Source organism: Vanessa atalanta, chromosome 1 (genome assembly GCF_905147765.1).
Source record: "Vanessa atalanta chromosome 1, ilVanAtal1.2, whole genome shotgun sequence".
Taxonomy (NCBI): Eukaryota; Metazoa; Arthropoda; class Insecta; order Lepidoptera; family Nymphalidae; genus Vanessa; species Vanessa atalanta.
Genome location: NC_061871.1, coordinates 11,562,775 through 11,575,480, shown reverse-complemented (window position 1 = coordinate 11,575,480; position 12,706 = coordinate 11,562,775). Strand labels below are relative to the sequence as shown.

The 12,706-nt window shown below is 35.1% G+C and overlaps 1 protein-coding gene across 1 annotated transcript; it reads right to left on the bottom strand.

Annotated features, from left to right (window-relative positions):
- Positions 1-28: 28 nt before the first annotated feature.
- On the bottom strand, positions 29-12,704 carry LOC125065642 (aspartyl/asparaginyl beta-hydroxylase). Its single transcript, XM_047673382.1, has 16 exons — positions 12,473-12,704; positions 12,202-12,390; positions 11,851-11,960; positions 11,244-11,480; positions 10,706-11,011; positions 9,965-10,100; positions 9,087-9,211; positions 7,973-8,078; positions 5,001-5,075; positions 4,580-4,827; positions 4,126-4,474; positions 3,646-3,743; positions 1,763-1,997; positions 1,558-1,663; positions 765-1,475; positions 29-535 (listed from the first exon to the last, which is right to left on the bottom strand). Exons 1-16 carry the CDS (start codon positions 12,522-12,524, stop codon positions 385-387), a joined length of 3,234 nt encoding a protein of 1,077 aa, XP_047529338.1. The 5' UTR covers positions 12,525-12,704; the 3' UTR covers positions 29-384.
- Between the last annotated feature and the right edge of the window lie 2 nt (positions 12,705-12,706).

Here is a 12,706-nt window from a genome sequence, read left to right as displayed (position 1 = left end):
ATAATTCCTTATTTGATAATATAAATATTTACATAATACGGAATTTATTTAAAATAAATAATAGAACGAGAAATGCATGATCATGATTTACAAATATATAAACGTCAATACAGTATAGATTCAAATATTCGAGAGATTCCACTTTCATCTTATTTCATAAACATTGTTTTATACTAAATAATTATCATCAACATCTTTGATCTCCGTTGCGTTATGACTACAGGCATACATACACATATAACTAATTATAAGAATTAAATTATTACGGATGCAAATATCGAATCTTCACTGTATCGTCAAAAATTATAAAATATCATTCAGTAGACGAATTGTAAATTTTTTAATTATAATTATAGCCCGTTTTTTAAAGATATGTTTGGTACATCAAATTGCGGGGAGTTGCCGCCTCTCTGCAGCGGTTAGATCGGGATGCCACAAGTCGACGATGAGTACGATACGGGTCCCAGTTCCGTTGTGCCAGACTTCGTGTTCGAAACTATCGTCAAATATGAACGTTTTACCGACGCGCCACTGTCTGAAATCAAATATTATTCAAGTTATAATGTTTAGAATGTTAAATTAGTAGAGTGACACAGTAGACATCTTTATAGTATTATTGTATTTGTAACAAAGCCCATGTTTGTTGCATTAAATAGGAAAAATAGTTATTTGAAATTAATAATTTGGAATAATTTAAAAAACATTTTTGATGTATATATCAATGGAAACCATCGTCAACTTATAGTCGTCGACAGTAGACGGACCTGGTCTCGTTGTGCACGCGGATGTAGGTGCCGTCCGTGTTGCTGAGCGCCAGGTGCAGGCGCAGACGGCAGTTGGTGGGCCCCACGTGCGCGCGCACGTGCGTGCCGGCGCGCATGGCGCTGAACTTGACCTGGCCGCGCCGACAGCCCGCGGCGGCCGGTTCGGAGCGCACGAGCGCGCACGTGACGGGCGCGCGCGCGCACCGCCCGCCCACCTCGCGCCCGCGCACGAACAGCTCCAGCTGCGACCACTCGCCACGCTCCATCAGTCCCTCCTTCTCGCGCTCGTACGCCGCGCCGGCCTCCTCGCCCTCCCGAAGCACGTCCCGCCACGACCTCTCCAGCGCCCGCGCGAGGCCCGCGTACGGGGTGTCCTCGACGGGCCACCATGGCCGGCCCCGCAGGCGCGGCACGTTGTAGAGGGAGCGCTGCGCGGCGGACAGGAAGTGTCCGAGCGCGGCGGCACGGGCGTGCACGAGCTGCGCGTCATGCGGGCGGCCGAGCTGCAGCAGCGCGTCTCCCAGGTGGTAGTAGAAGCGCGCCGCGTCGGGCGGGCCGGCGTCGTCCTCTAGCGCTCTCTGGAGGTAGACGACCGCCTCCTCTAGGTTGTTGTAGTGGTTCTTCATTACGAAGCCGTGATGGGCTAGAGCGACGCGGTCGTTGGGCCACAGTCGGAGCGTGTCTTGAAGGACCTCACTTGCCAAGTCGGCTCTGTAGAACCATAATATATGTACAAATATACTATAATTTTATTTTTATATTTATAAATATAAAGCGTTCGTGCTGAATTTACCTGTTAGCCATTAGAAAGGTAACGGTTAAATTGTTCCTGTGGTTGACATCGTGAGGGAATCTTCTTATTAAAAGCCTGTAAATAGGCTCAGCACTCAGGTACGTCCCTGTAAATCAAAATATTGAAACGTGACATGAAATTATTAAGACACTTAAATACCTGAGACAAGAGAATCTTAACAAAAAAAAATTGCATGCAGTCTCACCTCTAAATTGTATTCTATCTATGGCCCGACGGGCAACTTCCAGCAGCTTGGCATCCGAGAGACGCTCGTTCATTTTGAGAAGATGTATGTATGCGGCTATGGCCCTGGAGAGGAGTCGGTTGTCCTTGCCCGCCTCGGCGGCGCCGTCGAGCGCGCGCGCCGCGATCCAGCGCGCGCGGCCGCTGTCGGCCAGCGCGCTCGCCGCCGCGCGCCGCTCGCACGCCGCCCACGCGCCCTCCACATGTTAGTAATTAACACTCACACAAATGTTCACACAACGAAGCGTCTCATGTCAATGCTCAAGATTGGTCAAACTTGGGTACGGGATTGTGGTTACTTTATAATGTCACCAGAAACGAAAGGTTTTTATAAATGTATGTTAATATGTAGGGGACATCTAAGCTATTGAAGTCTCCGATATGTTGTTCGGGGAGCGTCACGCGGGGTGCAGGCGTAAAACTCGACCGAAAAAAATATCGATGAGTTATAGGGGATAAAAATGGCACAACGAGCAAAGAAACTTTAAATTAGTATAGTTAGTCTAGCCAGTCCTGAAATTTGAAAAAAAAAAAACATGGAATCTATTAAAATTTGTTGGATTATAAAAGGTTTCTTTAGTTAAAGTTTGTAAAGTTTCGTGTTCCGATCACAAAATTCATATATTTCGTTGAATAAACCATTGAATTGAATGATATTTTACGATTTAATGCTCAAATATATATTAAAAATCTGCTTTTAAATTATATTGTTGGAGTATTCTGTTATGCACGAAACCTATCGAGGGAGTGAATTTCATGCGAGAAAGCGTGCTCAAGTAATGAAGTCAGAAATATAGTAGAATACCCCAACAATTAAAACTAGAATCGAATCGTAATAATAAAGTACATAAAATGATCTTTTTTCACTTACGTTGTAAATATACTTTTTACTGATTTATTTAAAAAGTTTTTTTGGTTGTTTTTGCCATATACAAACATGTAGGGGTATAATCGAATCGAAGAAGTAAAGATAAACAAATCTTAACTTTACCAATTTCATGAGATTTGCTAGAAGCGCCGCTAATAGCTGTCGATTAATATATATTTGTTTTAATACAAAACTATTACAGTCAACTACTTATATCTATTTTAATTCAACTTCCAAAGTTCCGATAACAACTTCGCTGACATTAAAAAAACAGTTTTCCGAGAATCCATAGTGAAAATCTTTTAAAAACAAGATTATATTCTCGACTAATGTCAAAGTAGATTTGACATTACTTGTCGCGTATTTTAAATCGCCTATAGGAAGTTTTGATTCGTTATTGTGTTCGTTTTGGACTAGGTGATCTAAACAAACACAATGGTTAAAACGATTCGTTAAGGGGCCAAGCAATAATTATTAAAAACTTATCATTATTACTAATATCCTAATAATTACGTTATCATCTATTTAATATGTGATACATACGGAACTACATAGTTGCCGCTCGCGGCTTCGTTTGACGTCAGCTGTTAGGCGTAAAAAGTATTCTATATCCTCTCTTAGAGAAATTAGGTTCGGTGGTTTATCCGTGAAAGAGCAACAGCCATCAGACAAACTTACTTTCGCTAATATATGTTAAATGTTTCGCTAATATATGCTATAAATGTTAAAAATCCAACCATAATTGGAACCCACTGAGATATATAGAGACTATTACCTTTTATTTAAAATAAATAAAAAAGTAAAATACTTTACCTGTATATTTTCATTCGTGACTATCATGACAATCAACGAGAGATTTGCATGACTTTTTAAGGAGTTCTTATATCTCAAAAAAAAATTTAATGGAGGTCATATTTAGTTATTATGGATCATCATGTGCCGTCTTGTCACGGCCTGCAATATCATCTTTGGCTTACCTGGCGTAGTTCTTCTTCAGCGATGTCAAGCTGTTCGCGCCAGTACGACTGGCTGGGTTCACCTGGCCATTCATCTTCTATACTATTTCCACCTTCCTCTGTAATCGAAGGATTAAAAATGTATTCGTAAAAAAGAAATAGTAAATGATAAAACTCTTAACCCTCGAGAACAATAAGAAAATTAATTAAAAATGAACAAGAAATATATATTTTTGGTATGTGGCCTACTTTAGTGAAATTTTTTTGATATTTGTTTTGAAAACGATAAGTAACATCAACTATTTTAGTTGGTTAAACGACGTAAACGTTACTAACGGATTTTCAACATAAAATGATAAAATATTGTTAAGTAAAGTTAATTTCACTCACACTTTGTTAGTCATGCTAATTCAAACATTATTAGGGAAAGTTCGTTCATGCTGGTGCTAGAAACCGCATTTTTTACATAGCAAAGAACACACTTTAACAACGTATGTTTACTGTGTTTTCCGGGTCTCTCCGGTTCGGGGAGGCGACCATATTTAGCTTCTAATCGACTTAACAATTCCGTATCATCAACATCAGAAATTTCTTCTTCATCATCTTGTTCCTCCTCCTCTTCTTCTTCTTCAATTTGTTCGTCGTCTATAATTTCGACATCATCGGGAACTTCTTCAGGTTCTGATTCTTCTTCCTTATGTTCTGTCTTTAGAATCGGAGACTTCTGTTGGGTAGTTATTTTTGTTGGGATAACAATATCTTCTTCTTCCTCCTCTTCTTCTTCTTCGATTTCTTCATCATCACTGTACAGCTCCTTTTCTTCTTCATCCTTTGTTTTGTCTTCTGGAATCTAAAAGAAATTTTGCAGTTTATAAGAAGTCGGTATGATTATAGTTTTCTGAGCATTTATTTTAAGTAGCAAAACTTATATTATATTTGTAAGTTATTTACTTACCTCCTGATCACGTAATGTTTTTTTTTCGTTTACTTCTCGTTCAATATCTTGTTTCGTTATTGGTGCCGACATTACCACAGGAGCCGGTTTTTTGAAAATGTGCTCGTCACTTATTGAACGTGGAGCTGGTTGCGGTTGCCTTTGTGCTACATACGTCGACGGTTCTTCAGAAACAAGAGTCATCCTTCGGTCGGGCATAGGAGCCGTCTCCTGTCTTGTAGGCTCTTCCGGTTCCGGTTCAGGGGCATCTATTATGGGAAGCTTATTGTATAACTACGATTTATGGATTTATTTCGAAAAAAAGGTTTATTTTTTTTGTAAAACAATTAATTGAAACAATCAGTATCAACTGATATCCGCCACTTGTGCAGACGGAGCGGTCATTACTTAGTTTTATGGCTAGAGGTAAGTAGATACGCACCGCGTGCCGTGGCGCGCCGCAGCACGGCGTGCGTGGCCGCGAGCAGCGCGCCGCCCACCGCCAGCTTCAGCCACACTGCAACACACGCGCCACACGCTTTAACCATAACGCTAAGTAATACCTCTGTCGTGTATGCTCGACCTCAGCCGAGGTGTTCAGAGCACTTGTTTTATTTAACATAGAAAGGCATACGGATACATAAGCCACCGGATAATTTCCTTCCACCTTCGCCCATTGAGCAACAAGTCAACCACTCCTTCCACCGTCAACACTATGTTCAACACTATGTATTGTGCTCGTATTTTTCGATTTTATATGTACTTCTGCTGGAGTTCCTTATTAATAAATAAATGTGTAAATAAATACGCCACTACCCATGGACCTAAGATGTATGACCCTTGTCATAGCAATTGACTGGCTAACTCGCAATTCTAACAGCAAATTATACAAATTATTGATGTTTGGAGAAAAAAAAAATAATGTATTACATTATTTTTGTATACATGTATCACATATAATACAGCGAAAAATGAAATAAGATGAAAAATAAAAAAAAAAGGTATGAAGTAAAATAATAGTCGTTGTATAATTTATTATTAAAAGAGTTCAACTTTTTAGTACATATTTTATGAAAAAAAGTTGGAAATACCGAATGCTATTTATTATCAAATTCAGAAGCATTTTTTTTATAAATTTAACCGAGTCAGGTTACGGTATTTAAGCTATTTGTGTTATATAAAATAAACGAATGAATTTTTATACAACCAAGCACATAAAATCGTATAAAATTCTTGGAAAGCAATGCTGTAATTACTTCGATCTAGTAAGAAATAAACCGCCCGACGACTAAGTCTCAAGAATTTACATTGTCTTATGAATGCAGCGTATTACGTAAAGCGTCATTCAAGATTACCTTCCATTCGAGCGAAGCCACGGAATAAGTCTAAACCAAGCGTGATTATAGAATTCATATTTGCGTATTCGAATGTAAATATATGAAATAATTCATACGTGCACCGCTGAAGCTGCAGTGGCCACAAATAAGCGTGTGTAATGTATCTGTAACGCGTGGGCGTTGGGAGAAATAACTACAATGAACGATATGATATTTTCGTGTTCGATACGCATCTAGTTAAAACGTTTTTCACGTATAATACGACTACTTTTATCGTTGACGATGTTCTTTTTATTTCGAAAGCGATTTTTTTTTAAATATTACTTAAAAATGTTTAATTTATACCTATGGAAAGTTTGATGATTTATATAATACAATTTTAGTTTAAAATTCTGGTAATGTTTAATAAAAAACTATCCTCTTTATAATAAACACAGCTGATAGAATTATAGATGATGTAACCGAATCCTCTTTAACAATTTAGATTTATATTAATTATACGAATTTTGTAAGGTTTGAAATGAAAGAAAGCTCTTTTTATCATATATATATTTTTATTGAATATTTATGACAGTTAAATTTTAAATATTTTATATCGACTTAAAACGTAGGTAACTATTTTTTATATATATTGAAAGATATAAACACATCATTAAATAATTGAAGGCCACAACCCATGCAGTGACATTTAACAAAGTACACAATAATTTATTGCTAAAATTCTACATGCATTTAATTGTTAATAGTAAAAATTCTACAATGCTGGTAACATAAAATGTTAGTGTTGTGTAAGATTTATATGAAAAATTAAAAATTAATGCACTATTTAAAGTAAATTAATTAATTTTATTAGTTGGTAAAAAAAGGGACTGGAAAAGTTTCTAGATTTTTCTGTCTATATTTTTTTAATATTAGATAGATTTGTACGTTTCTCAAGTGAAGGCTATACAATTTTTACCTCTACAGTTATTCTAGTTTGTTTTATTATTCAGTAAATATTGTTATAGCATTTTTGGCCCACAGCTTTGGCCGCGTTTTAGGGGAAGGCGGTCGTAAATTTTAGGAATAAAAAATAACCTATTTTCTTTCATGATGGTTTAAGCTTCATATCAAATTTCATCAAATTCAGTTCAGGGAAAAAGCCGTGAAAGCGTAACAGACAGACAAATTACATTCGTATTTATAAGTGGAGATATCTCGAATGCAGTTCAAATCAAAATCGAATCTAAGATTGTTACATTACAGTCGAATGCTGCCGGCGAGAGGCAGCTATTAGGCTCAAGCCTAATCAGCTTACTGGTAAATCCAAAACTGGGTATTACTTCCCCCTTACTTTGGACATAATGCCATTGATCCGACGCCCGATCTCTCTTCGGTCGTGTTACATTACCGTCCATAGAACTTTCAAAGTGAAGGATCAGAGTACACCTTCATTTGCGCACATACTTAAACTAAATAATGCATACTGTGCATCTTACTAGGCTATGAATGTGGCCACTCTAGTCGAAATCATAAGAAGCATAATATTTTTTATAGGGCCAAGAAAGAAAGATCCAGAATTTTTCGAAAGTATAAAAGCATCAACGTATTACTTTTTTTAAATAGATTACTTTATTTTAATGTTCTAGAACACTACTCGTAGTGGAGAATAATATACAAGCATATAATTTTAATAAATCAATTTTAGTAGGAAACTATTCCAAGGAATTAAGTTTAATGTCCGGTCGCTGAGAGAATACATTCCTGACTGTCCCGCAAATGGACGATGTAACTTTGAAGCGGCGTGGAAATTAACGATAAAAATATTAGTAGTCCTACCAAAACAATACGATCATTAAAAACGATATCATTCCATAAGCATATATGTGTTAATATATAAATCGAATTTTTAATTAATCTAGTAGACTATATTTTTAAATCCATAATGCGCTGTTACAAGGTTATGTATCGTGTTTTTTTTTAAAGTGATTCAAATGTCACTACCGAGTGACAGACGTCAGGAGCGTATTATTCCAACGACTGCACTATTAGTGGTTTCAAAGTAAAGCTGAAAGCAATAGTATTGAAATTTACTCACTGTGGGATGCTTCAGCCTCCTCTCTACGCAATTCTTCTTGCTTCCTTTCATACTCTTCTTCTTCGGCTAATGTGTCGATAGGTTTTACTATTGTTTCTTCTTCTATCTGTTGAATTATAGATTATATTATAATATGTTGATAGACGGTCAAAGCTGAGAACGTACACTAGGAAGTAAGTAGTATGACGTTACGTACGTCACGTCACGTCACGTTGTACGTGTACAACAAAATAATAATGTATTAAATTGTGAATGTCCAATTGAGTATTATATTTTATTACATATAGTTTAGAGAGTACTAACAATTATTTTTAATTTACCTCATTATTAACTCTTAATGTTTGTGTTGTTCTATTTTAAGGATAAACAAGGAAATTGCTACTACTATAAATAAATTAAATAAATAAATAGTGGACAACACACACATTACTCTGATCCCAATGTAAGTAGCTAAAGCACTTGTGTTATGGAAAATCAAAAGTAACGACGGTACCGCAAACAGCCAGACCCAAGACAACATAGAAAACTAATGAACTTTTTCTACATCAACTCGACCGGGAATCGAACCCGAGACCTCGGAGTGGCGTACCCATGAAAACCGGTGTATACACTACTCGACGACGGAGGTCGTCAAATACCATTATATTAGTCTTCAACATTGAATAAAGTTTGTTAGCTCAACCGTACCGATCAATGTCATTCGTAGACACGAATGACATAGAGGTAATTATTTCGCCAATGTCACGATGGAGAGTCATTGGCGAAATAATATGTGCTTTGTTATAACTAAAAGCTATAAAAGTGAATTGAATTGAAGATAATAATGTTGTCCCGTTTGTTTTACTTACGAATATAGAAATTGAATAAAGTTAGGATAGAGTTTTAATGTCGAAATAGGACCTAAAGCTTAAAAGCAGCAATGGAAAGCGAAAGCAAAAAGTTGTTTCCAAAATATATAGAATAGTTTTTTTTTTCACGCATTCAATCCAGCACTACGAGCTTTAATGTAAATATGTTGGCGGGAAATCATTCTACGAGCTTCAGCATTCGTAAATAAATTTTACGCCTTTCCATGCATTTTACATACTGTGCAAAAAACAATTGTCAAATCTACCTCAACAAAAGGTTTCCCAGCCGGTGGCGTTGTGATTCGCTCCACGGGTGGTTCATCATCGTCCGCCTCTAAGAAATCTTCGTCCTCTTCATCTTCCTCTTGTGTAGCATCTTCTTTTGATACATCTAAAGACAAAACGTAAAAGAACATTAACCCAATATATATTACATTGTTTTCTTAAGTTACGTTCAGATTTTTATCGATGAGCATCATCTTAGGCACATCGTAAGTGTGCTAAAGACAAACCGTCTCACGGTGAGAAGCGTAACGTTTTATATGGAAGTAATTCCGTAAATTTAGCTACCCCGGGCAGAAACTTGCTTAAGGGAAAAAATAGTTTATTGCATGACATCAAATAAAACAAATACATGCCGACGGAAAATTGAATAATTCAACTAAATATTGCATCAGATTTAAAAGCATTATATGCTATATGGGTTTGGTAGCATGTAACGCCACAGCTGCATTTGTGTCCTAAAGCATAAATTATCATGTGAATTATATTACTGAGCACATATTTCAGCCCACTTCTAAGGTACTAACAACATTACTAATATATAGTTCGTATTGTGTGCAGCAGCATTGCAGAACTATCGATAGTTTGACTATCGATAGTTGACCTCTAAAACTATTCAGGATATCGATAGTACTATAGATAGTATCGTTTTTATCAATACTATCGATACTATTGATAGTATCGCTGGCTCTCTGTTAGCAATACTATTGGTAGCAGCGATACTATTGATACTATCGATATGCAAAAAAATGTGTAATCCACTCATTATCATTAGCCATTAGATAATTATAATAATGTTAACATAGATGTAGCGGTTTCATAAAGATTAATGCATAATTAATGCAAGATGCAATTAATTTACCTTCATCTTCTTTGTCATGATGAGACGATTTGAGTGGAACTTCTTCCGAACCCTCGTCGTCATCATTGAATTCCCTTTCGATTTTCTCTATCTCGTCTTCATCCTCTGGCTCATCATCGTCGTGTTCTAGATTTTCCTATACAGAAAGATTGTTTGTATTAGCTTATATATTTTTTAAATAAACTCTTATTGTTGAGTTAATTTTGTTTAATTAATATTAATTAATCAAATAAGTGCTTAATGTTCACATTTGTTAATTAACTAAAAACTCTATTAGAATAAACAATGACATATAATATATAGACCATTCGTCACGAATCTAATAAATATAACAGTGTCTCTGTCAGTAATTCTATCTGCCAATATATTATAGCTGTAATAAAAACTAGTTAAATTACTTTCAAACATGCTGACAACTTTACGAAACACATTGAAATGTGTACAAATAATAAAGTTGCTAGTAAAAATTGTTATTATTGCCATACCTAAAAATAAAAACAAAATAAAATTTGTTATGAATAAAAATTAACAAAAAACATATACTTCTATATAAATATATAAAACGAAATACAAATATTATTAACTGTAACAGTATTTAGTTCTTTATTACGAATAAAAGGATTTTTTACCAGAATTGGTAACAATCAAAGCTTTATAATCGTTAGTAGCCAATCAAATCAAAAGATTTTGTTAACAATTTTCAATATCACGCAGTTTCATTCAGTATTTATTGATTTGCACCTCATCAAGTTCCGCAGATTCATCTTGTTTATTTCTTCCATATATATAGTTTTCATCATTATCCTGTCCGTCTTCATCATCTTGTTCATCCTGATTATCTTCATCATCAGAGTCATCCTGATTATCTTCATCATCAGAGCCATCCTCATTTTGGTCATCATCGTTTTCTTTACTTAATTTATCGTCTTCTTCTTCAATTTCTTGACTTTCACGACTAATTTGTTCGTCATCATCATCGTTATCATCAATATTATATTTCTGCTCGTCATAACTATATCGACTGTAAGCTATTTTCTCATCAACCTCCTGTTTAATGTATATTTGTTTAAATATGTGTATTAAAACTTAATTAGTCTGGTTAAGGTAAAAACATTGCAATACTTTACTAGGGAAAAACATTGACATTCTAATAAATTATTAAAAGCCTTTTCATATGTCTTTAATATGAATTGATAGGCTAGGAGGCATGAAATATAAAACTGTACAAATTAAAATAATATTAAATAAATCTAATTGGTAAATAAATCCACTTTCACACCTCATCATCCGTTTCATCTAAATTTTCTACACTTTCATCATTATCATCTTCGTTTTCGTCTTTTTCGTCTTGATGCTCTTCATCGTCACCATCAACTTCGTTACTGTCAATAATTTCATCCTCTTCTTCGTCCTCCTCGTGCTCTTCATCATCTTCATGATCCTCATGTTCTTCATCTAAATCGTGCCCTTCTTCATCTTCAAGATCAGATTCATCATGTTCTTCAATTTCATCATCCTAAATTATTAGTGATACAAACAAAACAAAAATAGTGTTCAGATGTTTGTTGACCAAGAAAGAATTTCTCACTACATACTCAGATCAAGAACAAATGTAGCTGGTGAATCCTATAATTTTCAAATATTAATTAATGGTAATAATGATGATGAATCTTGATAAAAAATTGAAATGAAAATTATCTAGCAGTCTCTTAAGCATCAGAATAAATTAAAGTCTAATGAAATAAACAATATTTGTTGTTCTGATATAGGGTATCTCACTATATATATTGCATTTAAATTTACAAAAAAAGGAATAATGACTATGCTATACTATAAATTTAATGATTATTATTTATGGCTCTGTTAATGTTAAGATGAATACTTACAGGGTGTTTTAACTCTAAAGTGTGTTCGTCATGATGATCATCATCAGGAGTATCTTCTAACCAACCTTCCAGAACACCAGAATATCGTGACTCAACAGAGTTGGCTTCCACTGCAAAACAAAAACAGTTTTTTTTAAGTTACAATTCATTATGACTTTACAGAACATAAAGTAATATACATACATACATACATACATAAGTGAAGGATACTATAAAATTATACTTCAATTTAAATTAATAAAATATATATGGGAGTTCATTATTATTTTAAATGTCTAATTTTTCAAATAACTGTATTAAAAAATTATAATAATTTAATAGGAAATATCAAAATATGATGAATATACTTACATTCAGTGAGACCTCTATTTTCTAGTATAATCAATCCAACAAGTGTAATCAGTACCGCCAAAAGAGAAAAAAATATTATTTTCGCACACCAATGTCCACCAGTGCCATGATCATGTTGAGAGTGCATAAAGACATCACCCTCGCCAAGAGTCGCTGCCGTGCCACGAGGCTCCTCTACGCCCAAATCATCTGAAATTATAGGATGAAATAAGTACTTCTATGAGTATATTTTTTAAAGTAAATAGTGGTTAGTAATATTTTTATTTCATACCTTTTTTTTTCTTTTTATCTTTCCTCCTTCTTGGCTGTACATCTCCTGACATGATTTACTTGAACTGACGCTCTTTAGGCGGCAGAAGATAGCTCCTTACTGTTTCATAACCCTGAGTAAACAATGGAAGTACAGTGAACTTGCAAATAAGGAGCGAAACGTAAAAGATTACAAATGCGCAATTTTCATGAAGATATAGATGTATATTGGCGCACGTTGAAATATTAAAATAAC